The sequence below is a fragment of the Rhinolophus sinicus genome, linkage group LG03, assembly GCF_036562045.2.
Source record: "Rhinolophus sinicus isolate RSC01 linkage group LG03, ASM3656204v1, whole genome shotgun sequence".
Taxonomy (NCBI): domain Eukaryota; kingdom Metazoa; phylum Chordata; class Mammalia; order Chiroptera; family Rhinolophidae; genus Rhinolophus; species Rhinolophus sinicus.
Genome location: NC_133753.1, coordinates 199,074,755 through 199,089,629, shown reverse-complemented (window position 1 = coordinate 199,089,629; position 14,875 = coordinate 199,074,755). Strand labels below are relative to the sequence as shown.

Sequence of the window (14,875 nt, the reverse complement as noted above, 5' to 3'; positions counted from 1 at the left end):
GCTGACCAGCGGGCATGGAAGTTTGGCGGGGCCTGAACTGCAGCCTCTGACCTCAGACCCCGGTTTTAAGAACAATTCCTAAGTGCAGTGGGACGCCGGCAAACAGACCAGAGGCTGTTGCTGCTGGTGACCTCGTGACACATAGTAGCACACCTGGCAGCTCTCCAGCCCCCACCCTGCCTCCTCCGCCCTGCTGACCTCACTTTGTCCAGCAAGCTCTACAGCAGACCAGCCTCCTCCGTCAAACCAGAGGCAGGGCTCCTGCAGCCCCAGGACCCATGCGGCCCTGCCTCCACCCGGCACCCCTCTGCCCTCAGGTTGCCCGGCTCAGGGCCTTTGTGGTGGGTGCCTCTGCCAGGAGGGTCTCTCCACTCCGACTGACCCTCACTCTCCTCCCAGCCCAACATCTGGTCAGGGCTTCCTCCCACTCACATGGTTGATGCTGCCTCCCCAAAGGTCACTGCTCATGCTGCACAGGGGGCCTTGTCCACGAGGTCAGGGGTGCGATCGCCACCCCCCCTTCTGGGCTTCTGCCTGGATGCCAGGCCCCTCTCCACCCAAAATGTTCCAGTGTGTTCTCTGCAGCAGGAGGCCTCAAAGGCGGAGAGGTCAGTGGGGCGAGGGCGGTCTGTGGTTTTATCAGTTTGGGAAACAGTGCGTTGTGATTTTTCCTCAGCACTGACCTGCAAGAAGGTGCCACGCTGCCCAAAGCCTACGGGCTCTAAGCTGTGCTGACCACATGCCCAAATGGCTGGGCCACAGGACCTGACGCGTAGGTGCCCATGGGCACATGGCCGAGTGAGGACCTGGGACCCACCAAGTCCTCCCTCGATTATCTGCCAGCCCTTTGTGGGGCCTGGTTATTTCCACTCCCGTGACCCCCAAGGGCAGGCCCCTGTGCTCTAGGTCATGGGTGTGAGTGCCCCGGGCACAGCCCACACTTACCCAGTGGGGACTGAAGGACGCTGTGCTCTCTGGGTCACGCTCCAGCAGTGACTATGTCTACCTTGCCCAGGGCCCAAGGAGACACGCTAGCGAACAGCTTCACACACCTGCGTGCGTGCAGCGGCCTCTGTTGTCACACTCATAGGCTGCAAACTCCACCACCATTATAGGACATCTTCACACCCAAAAGGTGCCCTGTGCTCACAGCCCAGCAACTGCCTTTGCCTCTTAACTCGCCTATTTCGCACACTTCGTAAGTGGGTAACATGTGGCCTGTGACTGTCAGAATGACTGAATTGTATCCCAGCGAGTGTTTACCGTGTTTTGTTCAGCTGTTTATCAACTGCTGGGTGTCTGGGCTGTCCCCACATTTTGGCTGCTATGAACATGCGTGTGCAAGTTTATGCGGCTGAGCATTTCTCTGGGCGTCCACCCAGCAACAGAACTGCTGGGTCACACGGCAACTGAGCACGTCGGGAGCTGCAACTATTTCCACAGCAGCCACACCTCACATTCCCACCGGCACCACCAGAGGGTTCTGATTTCGCCACATTCTGAGCACTTGCCCTCCTCCCTTTCCTTGGTTCACCCACACCTGGGGGTGTGGTCCCCTTGGAGGTGCTCTCAGTGTGAGCCTGTGTATTGCAATAATTAAAGGGGTCCCCTCTAATCACAGATTTTCTTTGCTGATTCCATTTATAGGGTCGTTTCAGCAAACTCCTCCAAGAGAACAAAGGCATAGGGGCATTTTCTGCAATTGTCTAATTTTTACTCTGAATAAGACCCATGAGATCCTTCAACATACTCAGATTTTAAAGCATTTTATTCTACTAACAAAAATCATACAAAGAACCTGTAAAAGGAAAACATGAAATCCACCTTAACTGGCTGCAGTTAGTTACACAAAGGTCAGTGTGGAAAGGCTGCGTGGTGCTGAGACCACAGACACGGTGGGCAGGCACAGGCCACTCCGTGCTGAACCAGGCCAGGAGGACGTGCCGGCCCCCACCCCTAGCCCAGCTGCGGCTGTTTGGCACACGCTCTGGCCAGTGGTCACTCAGACCGCGAGGCTGGCCCTCCAGGCTGCACAATGGCTCCTCAGAAACGTTTGGAAGCACACACTTAACCTTTGCCCAACATGAAATCCGCGGCCCGAGCCAATTCCTGAAATGCCCATGGAAGCCAGAGAAGGCCAAGGGCAAGGCTGTTTGGGCCTCTTGCACAGACACAATCTTTGTGGACTTTATTAGCACTGACATGCCTAGGTGTTTAGACAAGTAAATAAGCCCAACAGAAAGTGGGGCACCGTTACTGCAGCATCAACAGTGCATGTGACCAAAATCACCAGCAGAAAGACCACAAGGTCAAGTGCAAAGCCTGCCCTAAAAGGCTGTCACCGTCCCTTACCTGCAGTGGGACAGACACAAGCTTCAGGCAGATAGCTCAGTGCCCTGTGCGCCCCTGCCCCCCCCAGTCCCCCGGGACATGAAGTGGGGACACGGAGGCCAAAGGATCGAGTGCGAGTTACATGGAATGGCGCGGTGTGCGTGCGGTTCTGGAGGTGGGGAGAGAGCTTGCTCCACACCCCCCAACACCACACCGCTGGGATGGGCCTGCCGGGGCTCAGGAAAGGACACAGCCGCTCGCAGGCTCCCATCTGGAGCACAAACCCAGCTGGGTAACCCACCCCGTGCTCCCGATCAACTGGGTTCCCTTCCCAGATGTCCCCAACCAGGTGGGCACCTGATCAAGGCCACCGGCTGAGCGTGGGGACGAGGGTGTGGGCAGAGCTCGGTTTTCTGCCTTAATTTAGGGAAACACACACACACACGATATTCAAAGGAACAGACAGCTGGGGGCTGACCAAGGAACCGTTACTGAGCCCTCACTGGGGGCTGACCTTTCACCTTCATAAACGGACCCTAATGGCCCAAGGGTCAGAACGGACATGTGACTGCCACAACAGACTGGGTAGGTGCAGCCAAGGAGACTTAATTCTACAATCCCGAGGCTGAGTGCATGGCCGTCACGAGACGGACAGCTGTGTCCCGGTCCCCCGCGTCCCCTCAGGAGCACACGGAACACCCAGGGCATCCCATCTCCCCTCAGACTTGAGGAAACCTTTTCAGTCATGCACTGGCTCTCAGCCTGGACTGGAGAGCCCGGTGGTATTCTAGAAACTTCTGTAGCAAACCACGCCAGCAGGTCAGGCCAGGGGCAGTGTGTGCGTGGCACGGCCCCCAGGCCCGCCCAGCGCGCTGCCGGGGCGGCCGTGCGCTAGGAGTAGATGGTGATGACCTCCCGGCCGCTGCCCCTGACCAGAAGCACCCTGTTGAGCCCCTCAGTCAGGACCTCGAGGAACTCCATGTCTGGGGCAGGTGAGTTAAGGCCACAGCCAACCCGCCGGACATGTAGCCCAAAGCTTGAAGAGAGCGACTGACTTCCTCAGGGTCCCGTGTCGTTCAGACTCGGTTTGAGGAAGAGGATGAGGACCGAGTCAGGGAGAGCCAGGCCCCAGGGTGGGGGGGCCAGGGCAGGGGGCCCCAGCGAGCAGCCTGCAGCACCGACCCCGCCCCACCCAAGGCCCCCCCACCTGACCAGGAACCTAGAGGGGACCCCAGCCCACGTTGGGCTCTGGGTACAGACACAGGGGAGCGATGTGCCTGGCGGACGTGTCCACAGCCCGACACCCAGACAGGCCTGCAGGTCCTGGTCATCAAAGCGTAAGTCCCTAAGGCTGTCGGCTGTTTGAGGCTTAAACCTGACAACCTGGCTGTTGATGTCTCTACCTGCCCCTTGATCCCCCAGGGGAGGGCGGGGCTGAACCCTGGAGCATGGCCCCCTAGCTACATGTCACTAGGCAGCCAGGAGCCTGTGTGGGGACCCGCCCCATGCAGCACGGGGTGGCTGATGCACATTTGGGGGCTGGGAGCCCAGTTGGGGACAGGGCTGACCTGTGAACTCTGAGGTCATGCCTAGTATGTGTGACCTGAGGTCACAGCTTCCCACTCCATGCTGGACACCCTCACCCACCAGGAGGGGCCTTGGGCCCCTGTGGGGACACGGGCTTGATGAACAGAAAGGTGATTAAGGGGCCTGGAGGAGAGGTGCTGAGAAGGCTCCGAGCGGACCTTCAGCAGACGCCCCGTGGACCCGGTCGCCCCAAGCTCAGCTGGTCCCAGAGACAGTCACGCACACGTGCCCCATGAGGCCGCAGCAAAATGCGAGGACAGGAGTCAGCCAGGTGGCTGCTCAGAGCCCAACGCCCACGTCACCTGCCCCCCAGGGCAGCGCCCAGAAAAGGATACAGTTCTCGTCTCCTTGGCGGTTTCTGGGGGGGCCGGGCATGTTGAGCAGCACCAGCTGGGCGTCCTGGGACTTGCTCAGGACGACCCCGTTCAGCTTCACGGCCGTGTGCATTCTCCTGACATTCGACTGGTTCCTGTGGGGAAAGACGGTCACTCTGCACCCCGACTGTGAGGCTGGGCACCAGCTGGGTCTGAACCCCACCTGCCCACATCACTCCGCTGCCCAGGGCTGGGTGAAAGCCAATCCAGGTTCTCACGGAATCACCGCCACAAAGGCCCCACGGGACAATCGTGACGGGAACCGAGGGGACTTGTTGAGCAGCTGAGGGCCACAGCCTCCAAACACTTCACACTCAGCACTACTACTGCTGCTAAGCTTCTAGTCTACGAGCAGCTGTCCGCACAGGCGAACGAGGGCTTTGGCGGCGAACTAGCTGTCCGGGCACAGAAAGGTGCTCACACAAGCACCGGCTCTGAGCTGCTTGCGCCTGGGACCCTGGTGTTGGGGCCGGACTCCATCTGTCGTGAGTCCACTAAACCTAGTGCACACGGCAGCTGCTCACTCACACGGGATGGGGTCCGAAGAGACCCCAGAGATGGTGAGGAACCAGGTCCCTCCACCCTGTGGTCTGAGGTCCTGTGACAAGAGCTGGATATCCTGGCCAAGATGCAGCCCCTGAGAAGCCACCTAGCTCTCGGCCCTCCCAGATGCTGGCACTCTCGGCTATGGCTGAAAGTCAAGAGCTGGCAGTGCCCAGAGACCCAGACATGGCCCCTGCCCTCACTGACCACCTGGTTCTCCAAGCCCAACAGTGGGCACAACGCCCACTGGGCTGCCAGTGTCTCGGGCAGCCTGGGTCTAGCAGTGGCCCCCAAGAGAGGGCCCCAGCCAAGTCCAATTGAGGAGACTGAGACCCAGGTACCCGGGAACCTGCAGACCCCACTGCCCCGGCTCCCACCTCAGGAACTGCGCTCCAGGAAGCACCAGCGGTGGACGTCTAGGAGCCCCGCCCTCCTCAAAGCATTTGCATCTCCCTGTGCAGGAAGCTCCAGCCCACTGCCGATTGTGGGGTCACGCACAGGAAATCCACAGCCAGCCCTTCTACAAGGTCCCCCGTGCCCCAGACACAAGAGGGACAGGCCTGACAGAGGCTGCGCATGAGGGCGCAGAGAAAGGCCTGCAGGACAGATGAGGCCACACCCTTTGGTCAACTCCACCCTTAAGGCAAATAAATCCGGTGATCACCACCAATCACCAGGTGGAAACAGGGACCCGGGCCCTTTATTTTTGCCCTGCAATTCTGTCTGACAAAATTACAGATTGGGTCTCTGTCTGTGGCACAACAGGGATCCTTCCTCGTGAGAACCATGAATGAGCCGCCTGGAGAGAACATAATCAGCCGTGTGCATAAACAGCAACAGCTCCAGAACACGTGTGAGCCATTAAAGGATCTCTTAAGATGAAAAGTTTGAGAGCACACATGATCATGAAATCGGACGTTTGGGTCTGGAAGGGCCCGTGGCTCCAGGGCAATGAGACCCCGTTGGGGTCAGAGGTGCACAAACTAACAGCTGGCCATGAATCAGAAACACGCAGACTCTGCCGCAGGGAGAAAAGCTTCGCAACAGGGTCTGGAGGCTGGGAGCTGGAGCTGGGGGTGGGGACCCCTGGGGCAAACTGGGTATTCCGGTCCCCGGCTCCCGTGGCCTCGGAGCAGGACAGAGGAAACAGAGGAAGACAGCACAACACACCCCAGCAGGACCCCACGGTACGTCACGCATGTCAGGTGTGGGCTGACCTCCCCACCTTCCAGAAGCTTCCCTCAGCCTAGCCACGCGTGGGGCAGATGGGAGTAGGCCCTGGGCAACGTCGGTCTGCACACTTAGTTCAGGGCATGAAACAGCCCCTTTCTGGGTCACTTTCTTCTGAGTTTCCCTGCCTGCAAGGGTCCAAACTCCGACCCTGCTCAATTCAGGGGTTGGGGGCACAGGTGTGTGGAGCCCGACCTGAGCCCTCGTGGCCGTGTGGGAGCAGGGGTTCTCCGTCAGCCCATGGTTTAGGGAGAGACTCTATTCCTGTGTCTACATGTTTTTGTTTAATTTACAGACTTTATGGCAGGGTTACTTTTAAACTTATGGACAAACAGCAGAAAGTAGACCCCTGCATGCCCCCCCGCACAGTCTCTCGACACGTCCATCCGTTTGCTCCCTCAGTGAATCAGCATTGTCCCTTGTCCTCGATGTGTGACTAACTCAGGCTCGGGGGCCAAAAAAGGAAGTGCAATCACTGGTCCCCAGCGCTGCCCTAGGCTGGGGAACAGGGGAGGGATGGGTGGACCAACCGCAACCTCAGGGTCCTGCCCTCCCGTGGCCGGCCTGGCCATCGCCCTGGCCCCCTGGCCCCCTGGCCGTGGGACTAAGCCCCAGCCTGACCGCACACAGAATTCACCCACATCCCCTTTCACACGGGGGTTAAAGGACGGCAGTGTCCTCCAGGCCAGGGGACACAGGAGAGGCTGGCCCTGCAGAACTGGCTTTCTATCAAAACGCCTCGGCCGAGGGATGTGGAAGAACCAACCAGCTGCGACAGAAGCACACACTCTCCAGTCAGAGCGGCTCAGGACCAGCCGCCCGATCTCTGCTCTCATGGGGTGTTTAGAGAATGAACCTCGCGGATGTGCCATGAGCCGCTCTGAACCAAGGAGAGCCAACTAAACAGCAACTAAACTGCGAGCCACAGCAGTGCGGGCAAGCTCCGCCTGCACACGGACACGCATGCATCACAGGACACGTGCACACGCAATCATGCACACGCGCTTCGCGAGGGGCTGGGCATGGGCAGCAAGCAGGCTAAGAGGTGTCCTAAACCACGCGAGCGACTTACAGGTTTCCCCATTCTCTACATGGGAGAGAAAACAAAGAGCACGTTACTTCAGTGACCGCGACGCACACTTCACCACGGGCCCACCCCCGCTGCCCTTTCCTGGCCTACTTTGGTCCTTCTTCACGAGGAGGGTCTCACCCCTGGGGCCCCAGAAAGCCCCCTGTCCCTTTCTGACAATCTGGGCTTTAGGGTCTAGGTCACTGAAGACCCCAGGAGAAGCCACGCTGCTGTCCTGTCCCAGGACCCAGGGCTGTAAAACTAGGACTCATCCCAGGACCCCTCCCCGGCCGGGCGCAGTCACGCCGTGCCATGGGCCCCTCTGCCAGCCCAGGGGCTTCTCAGCTCAACAGCACGGACGGAAGCCAAGGCAGGTGGACAGGCTGCTGGCCATGGCGGCAGCCTGGCCGTCAGCGGGGACCAAGCTGGGAGTCCCGATCCATCTAGGAGCCCTAACGTCTAGCTGCTGTGAGACCCACCAAGAGCTCAGACAGGCCGGCTTCACGACTGACACAGCCAGGGCCCGGCTAGCTGGCCCTGAAAGGAGTGTGGTCCTTGGGCAGGTCCCCTACCCTCCCAGGCCTGCCAGCTTGCAGCTGTGTTGCTGTGACAGGCAGGGAAGGGGGTTGGCTCAATGCAGCCAGGACCTGCCACCGGGGCCCATAGGCTGACACTCACGGCTTCAGGCTGAAGAGATCTTTGAACCCGGATATGCCGACGTCTTTGTTCTTATACTTCTCGGCGATCAGCTTCTCTTTCGTCCAGGTCATCTGCACCTTGTCTGGCGTGGGCGGGGCTTGGGTCCTGGCAGCCACCACAGAATGGGACGCGGTGTTCCGGTCGTGGATTAGCTGAGCCTGGGGGGAGGGCAGGGGCAGCGACGGGACTCACCACAGCAGGTCTCCAAAGTCCCGCCGGGAGGCAGCAAGCACAGGCAGGAAGACGCTGGCCCATAGGACCAACAGGGGCTCGCGACCAACCGGACCTGAGGATCCCTGAACAGCCTCCCACATGGGACCCCAGAGCCGCCCCCTCCCCTGGTCAGTCCCCTTCCTCTTGGGTTTCCAAATCAAACTCATCGCTTCCTTCTCTCTCTCCTCCTGCCTTGCCTCTGAAAGCCACCGAGAAAAGACCCAGACCTCCATGTTGACTCAAGGGGACATTCACTCCTCCACCCATATATCCATCCACCCCCATCCCTCCATCCACCACCCATCATCCATTTATCCATCCATCCACCTATCCATCAACAGCAGAGGGCCCACCAGGGAGTGCATGTTTGGGGTATGTGGTAAGCACCACGGAGTTTGGGGATGGGTGTGGGAGGAGGGAGATTCGGTTACACAAAGCACCCGGGACGCCTGTGTGCGAAGGCGGTGCTGCCCGACGGCCAGAGGGAGATGGGGGAGGCCTGTGGGGATGAGGGGCTCAGGGCAGGGCTGTGCCAGGCTGCTGGGCCACGGAGCCTAGGGAGGGGTTAACAAGTCAGCTCTCGGAGGCTCCGTGGCTGCTGGCTGGAGGATGGAGGGGCAGGAGGGTGGCCGTGGGGGTTCGAGCAGGAGATGACGCAAGAGGCGAGGGGCTGTGCACAGCTGGGACCCGTCTGAAATAAGACTGCATGTGTGGGACTGGCGTGACCCAGCCCCTGGCCCGGCCTGGACGGGGCCCAGAGGCTGGTGAGGGCAGTGGTCACGGGGGAGGAGGTAGAAGGCCACCGGCTGTTCACAAAACCAGGGCTGTCGGGACAGGCTCAAGGTGAGGACAGACCCCGGTCCCGACAGCCCCGTGGGGTTGGGGAGCAAAGGGTCCTGTGCCACACCTGTGCCGCCTCCCGCCTCCGCTGCAGGGCGCCGCACCCCCACGCACCTCCCTCTCCCGCTCGGTCTTGGAGAGCTGCATCTGCTTCACCATTTGCGACCTCTGCTCCATGAGTAGCGTCTTCTCATAGGTGAACGCGGAGATGTCACTCTCACCCTGGAAGGTTCCAGGGCACAGAAGTCAGTCAATGTGCAAAACAGTGTGTTTTCACCACATCACCCGCTTCACTCCGTGTCTGGGCAGCTGCTCAAAAACAGCTGCCGGGCTCCTCCCCCCTTCCCTGGGAGGGTGAGCGTGTGTGCGCGTGTGTGAGCACATGCGTCCTCCTGTGTGCATGTGTACATGAGGGGGTATGAGCACGTACGTGGGTGACCATGTGAGCGTGTGTGCAGAAGCGTGTGAGTGTGCGACAGCCCTCACAACTAAACACACTCCCCCCTCCGCCCATGGCCCTTCCTAGCGCCCACGCTCACTAATGCACGAGCCGCCATGAGGAGGAAAACCAGCAGCAGCTGAGCCAGCGCACTGTCCAGGGCTCTGGACAAGGGCCCTGCCCAGCTGCGGCTACGAGCACACAGCCCCGTGTGAGGGACAATCTCAGAAGTAGCAGGAGTTGCTCTCTGTGCCCAGGAGAGCCGGCTGCCAGTGCAGGGGAAATCTGTCATTTGCCCGCTGACCAGAGCTGTCCTCTCCCGACCTGGCCTGTCCCTCAGTGGGTGACACTGGGTCCCCCCGTCCCTGGGCGGGATTTGTGACCCCCACATGCACCACCCCTCAGCCCTGGGAATGCCGCCCACAGGGCCGCCGTGGAGCTCTATGCCGCCCAGCCGCCCTGTAAGCTGGGCATCATTCCCTGACACTTTCTCGTGAGTCACTAGGCGGGAAAATTAACTTTTACGCATTATTTTTTTTATCAGCTCACTCTACTAAATTTTACTGAATAAAATGTTTATTTCCTTGGGTTTTCCTGGTATGTAAATCATACCACGTACAGAAAAAAAAGCCCCCCATTTCTAGTACTTAAGGCTGCAACATCAGCATCCAGGAGGCAAGACCTTGTGGCCGACCGGCCGCGGATGGCCGGGAGGCACTGACCCTCACTCAGTGAGGGGCTTTGGCTCAGGCGCTGAGTCCATTCACTGAAAGCCCATTTATTCTTACTTCCCTGGTGCCCTCAATGATAGCTCCTCATTTTAGAGAAAAGTCTCAGCAAAGCTGCCAAGCTCACTCAACGGGCTTTTCTGAATCTTGCTGGCTGGAAGGACCTCCTTCCTTATCAGGGGCCCTGATTCTTTATGGTTCAATTTCAGCCTCTGGCCACTGGCTTCCCATCTCCTCATTCATTTTCACACTCCCTGCAGCCCATGGCCCTCAGCTCCCTGTGGGTATCTGCCTCCTGAGGACTCTAGAGCCCCAAGCATGGGGCTGCAGGTGACACCCCGGCCCCTGGCTCTCTGTGAGGCCATGTGACACAGCATCCGGCATGTGTGTGTCCTGCGGTGCCCTGGAGGGGGAGGCCAGCCTTGAGAGGAATGCAGAAACTGCAGGAGAGGAAGGCGGGACCCTGCACACACCCCCAGACAGAAGGACCTAACTTGGCTGAGGTCTTCTCCTCACAGGACCCATCTCCTCCGACAGGAGAGCCAGCAGGGCAGCTGAGGGCAGGAGGCCGGCTCTCACTTTCACAAAGGAAACACCACTACGTCCGTAACACCACAGACGCTTTCCACTTAAACCTAATTAGCAATTGTGAGTGAGATCAAGGAGGGCTGTAGATTTGAACGTTATCGTTCAATACATGGCACCAGCTACCCACTTGGAAAGCTGAGTAAGACCAGTGGCTTGGAAATAACTAGTTCTTGCAAAATTGTGACACTGACTCCACACCTCAGTACCCTCCTCAAATGGGGGCAAAACCATTTGCACCTTAATTCCATTTGGCTTCAGATAATTTAAAACTGTATGAGATTCCTGAACATGGACAGCAAAAGCCGATGGATGATTACAGGATGGGGAACAGCAAAAGGACGCGGGAGCCACCGGAAGATGTCCCCGCAGCCAAAGCCGGGCAGTGCAAGCAACACGATGAAGAGTGTAGTGAACAACCCAAAGTACAAAGGAGTGTGAGACACACACACACAGATGCACTGACACACATGGAGATCCCGACAGCTCAGTCCCCCTCCTGCACCTGGGGACTCGGGGACACACTTCCAGAGCAGAGTCTGGAGAAGGAACCACTGCGACTTCACAGCAGAGGCCACAGGTCCCATGCCTGCGGGGCCACAGGTCCTATGAGGGGTGGAATGCCACGTCTCCCTTACAGGACACAGTGGGGAGGGCGCGCCCCCCTGAGGTTCTCCATAAACTAAGTCCCGTCCGCCACGAGAAAACCATCAAACATGATCTGGGGGACATTCTACCAAACCCCTGACCCTTCTAAACTGTCAAGGTCATGAAGAAAGAGAAACCATCACAGCGCAGAGGAGCAAGTATAGCACATGGTCCTGAGACAGAGACCGCAGGAAGGATGTGAGATGCTGAATTGGGAGCCCAGTGGGTGGTGAGGAGCAGGGCCCACCCTCATGTGACAACCATGCTGAGGGCCCGTGTCAGCACCGGGTGGCGGGAACCTGCTGGAACCGGAAACCTGCTGGAACCGGCACCCCTGCCCACGCCGGCGCCCTCACCATCTCCACCACCTCCACCTCGGCGCTAATCCTGAGGTGGTACAGGAACGTCTGCAGGTCCTTCTTCATCTGGATGCTGTTGTCATCCACCTGGGCCACCGTGAAGATGCGCATCCGGCACTTCTTCCACACCTGGGGGGGCCTTGCATGAGGTCCCAGGGTCCACCCACAGGGCCGCCACCCCCACGCGCCTCACCCCACCCCGTGAGCCCCCTCCCACCCCCACCTCCCGCAGTGCCCCGCCCACCTAATGTTGCCCATGACCCCGCCCATAGTCCCGTCCCCACCCCATGCCCCGCCCACCTGATGCCATGACCCCGCCCACAGTCCCGGCCCCACCCCACGTGCCCCGCCCACCTGTTGCCATGACCCCGCCCACATCCCCGTCCCCACCTCCCGCACATGCCCCGCCCACCTAATGTTGCCCATGACCCCGCCCACAGCCCCGTCCCCGCCTCCCGCACATGCCCCGCTCACCTAATGTCGCCCATGACCCCGCCCAGTCCCGTCCCCACCCCATGCCCCTCCCACCTGTTGCCATGACCCCGCCCACAGCCCCGGCCCCGCCTCCCGCACATGCCCCGCTCACCTAATGTCGCCCATGACCCCGCCCACAGCCCCGGCCCCGCCTCCCACACATGCCCCGCTCACCTAATGTCGCCCATGACCCCGCCCACAGCCCCGGCCCCACCCCATGCCCCTCCCACCTGTTGCCATGACCCTGCCCACAGCCCCGGCCCCGCCTCCCGCACATGCCCCGCTCACCTAATGTCGCCCATGACCCTGCCCACAGCCCCGGCCCCCCCTCCCGCACATGCCCCGCCCATCTAATGTTGCCCATGACCCCGCCCACAGTCCCGGCCCCACCCCGCGTGCCCCGCCCACCTTGTGCTGCCGCAGCAGGAAGGGCAGCAGCATGAGCAGGCCCCCGTCGTGCACGATCCACCACACATCGATGTTCCCATCGCTGAAGCGCTCCTGGTTTTGTGGAAATAGGTCCACGTTTTTGGCCACCAGCAGGGCCTGCTGGGCCGCCGTGGTGTCGCGGACGGTGTCTGTAGAAAGGAAGCACATGGGTCAGCCGGACAGCAGCCAATGCGAGAGTCCCCACAAAGCCCAGGGTGGCCCTCGCTCCATCTGCAACTCCACAGGTGGCACGGGCACAGGTGGCTGAGCTGGGCACCTCCACAGTGATGGCCAAACTGGAGGACATGGCGGGAGAAGGGAAAAGGGTGGCCCAAGGCTTTAAAATGGCCTTTGCCTTTCTTTTTAGGTGAAACAGCACGGCTGGGCCCAGAGGGCCTTTGGGGAACAGCTCTCGGGCCAGAGGAGACGCGACCCACCGACAAAGTTCCTCCAGGAGGAGGGGTTGTCCTCCTCCTTCCAGGACTCTGGCCAGGCCACGAGCACCGTGTTGTGCTTCATGCCCCCCAGGCCGGCCGACTGGATCAGATGGGACATGCCATCCCGCAGGTTGGAGGACACCACCAGCTGGCAGAAGCCTTTGCTCTTCTCAGCGCTCATCAGGGACCGGATGTTCTGCAGAGAGGCCAGGGGTCAGCGCCACAGCTCCCGTGGCTCAAGTGGGAGCGCGATGTGCCAGCCCCACCCAACTACCCACCACAAGGGGTGCCGGTGGCACTGGGCAGACCCCACCCTGACGTCACTGCCTCGGAGTAAGGCCAGCGGCACAGGGCAGGTGGTGCCTTTGGGGCCTGAATTCAGGACCTGGCGTGAGCTCCAGGGGACCACCTGTGCGTGTGCATGTGCAAGAGACGGGCAACAGTCGTTGCTCTGCACACAATTCCACGCGGTTCTTTGAACATGATCTACATCGTGCCAAAACCTCCCCCGGTTCACTGGGACCTTTCAGGGCCTGTGTTAAACATCTGGTTTATGGAAAACCTCGCTAGAACATGTCAAATCTAACTTCTTCTAAGGAAGACTGTGATGCTTCACGGGTTCAGGGATGAAATACTAGGCATGTACCACACGCCCCGCGGTGTGCAGTTCCTGCCCGCTCCATCCCCCACCAGGAGGGGGACGCCTGACACGCAGTGACCAACACGCCTTCCATCAGAGCACCACTATGTGTGGACAACGGTCTTGTCGCTGGCCACGCGGACCAGCCAGTAGCCAGGCCCGGGCCCCCTTTTGGGCGGAGCTGGGAGCCACAGAGAAGCATTCCCGGGTCCCTACACCAAACGGGATGCCCACTGGATTTCAACTCCCTTGGGACAGTGACCCATCGACACCACGGATGTCTGCCCCCTAGAATGGGAATGTCTCTACCCCACATCGCACTTGGGAACACAGACACCTGTTTTCTGAGTGTGCAGGTCTGTGCACAGAGGTATTTTGCCCCAGGGTGGACTTCACCCCGTCTCACCAATATCCGGTTCAGGTGACATGGAAGATGAGATTTGGGACCTCTGAGCAGCTGGTAGCTAGATGACATTCTGGACGGTCAGAATGGGTTGGGACTTGGGAGGATGTTGGTATGATATGAACGCACTTTGCACGTAAGGCAGATGTGGATTTGGGGGCCAGAGGACAGACTATAGTGGGTTAATGGTGGGCCCAAGAGATACGTCCACATCCTGATCCTGAGAACCTGTGAACGTGGCCTTATCTGGAAAAAGGGTCTTTGCAGATGGGAGTAAGACAAGGCTGAGATGGGGAGACCCTTCTGGGTCACCCAGGTGGCCCTGAATCCAGTGACATGTGTCCTTATATTATAACAGGAAAGACAGAAACACAGGAGAAGCCATATAGCCAGAGGCAGAGACTGGGGTGATGCGGCCACCAGCCCAGGGACGCCGGGAGCCCCAGCAGCTGGAGGAGGCAGGAAGGTGCCCCTCCAGAGTCTAGGGAGGGGGTGTGACCGGCACCTTGATTTTGGACTTCTGGCCCCAGAACTGGGAGAAGATAAACCTGTTGTCGTCGGTCCCCCATGTGTGGTCACTTGTTACGGCCACCTCAGGACACTCATACAGAGGCTAGACTACGCCCTCCCCCTTGCCAAGAACTCAGAGCCTCTGAGCAGGCAAACCGGAGGCACAGGGGCCTAAGGCCACCATGCAGAGATCTGGAATGTGGATGCAAACAGCACAGAAGCTGGGCCCTCGCGAGGGCTCTGGAGGAACCTGTCCGTGCGAGGACTTTTCCAGGGTTCGAGCTAAATGGCTCTCACCACCAGGTTCTACACCTTCCTGGGCGAAACTGGCACTGTC

At 59.7% G+C, this 14,875-nt stretch overlaps 1 protein-coding gene across 8 annotated transcripts in view; it reads right to left on the bottom strand.

Moving 5' to 3' along the window:
• Positions 1-1,750: 1,750 nt before the first annotated feature.
• The window catches only part of SLC12A7 (solute carrier family 12 member 7), an 80,326-nt gene continuing 67,201 nt past the window's right edge, over positions 1,751-14,875 (bottom strand). For all 8 annotated transcript variants that reach the window (XM_074329130.1, XM_074329131.1, XM_074329132.1 and 5 more), the window contains exons 18-24: positions 12,986-13,181; positions 12,528-12,697; positions 11,643-11,774; positions 9,001-9,108; positions 7,813-7,991; positions 4,254-4,387; positions 1,751-3,314 (exon numbers count right to left, since the gene is read on the bottom strand). In XM_074329130.1, the coding sequence (XP_074185231.1) occupies positions 3,223-3,314; positions 4,254-4,387; positions 7,813-7,991; positions 9,001-9,108; positions 11,643-11,774; positions 12,528-12,697; positions 12,986-13,181 (1,011 nt within the window). In that variant the 3' untranslated portion in view covers positions 1,751-3,222. The remainder of the gene's footprint in view (positions 3,315-4,253; positions 4,388-7,812; positions 7,992-9,000; positions 9,109-11,642; positions 11,775-12,527; positions 12,698-12,985; positions 13,182-14,875) is intronic.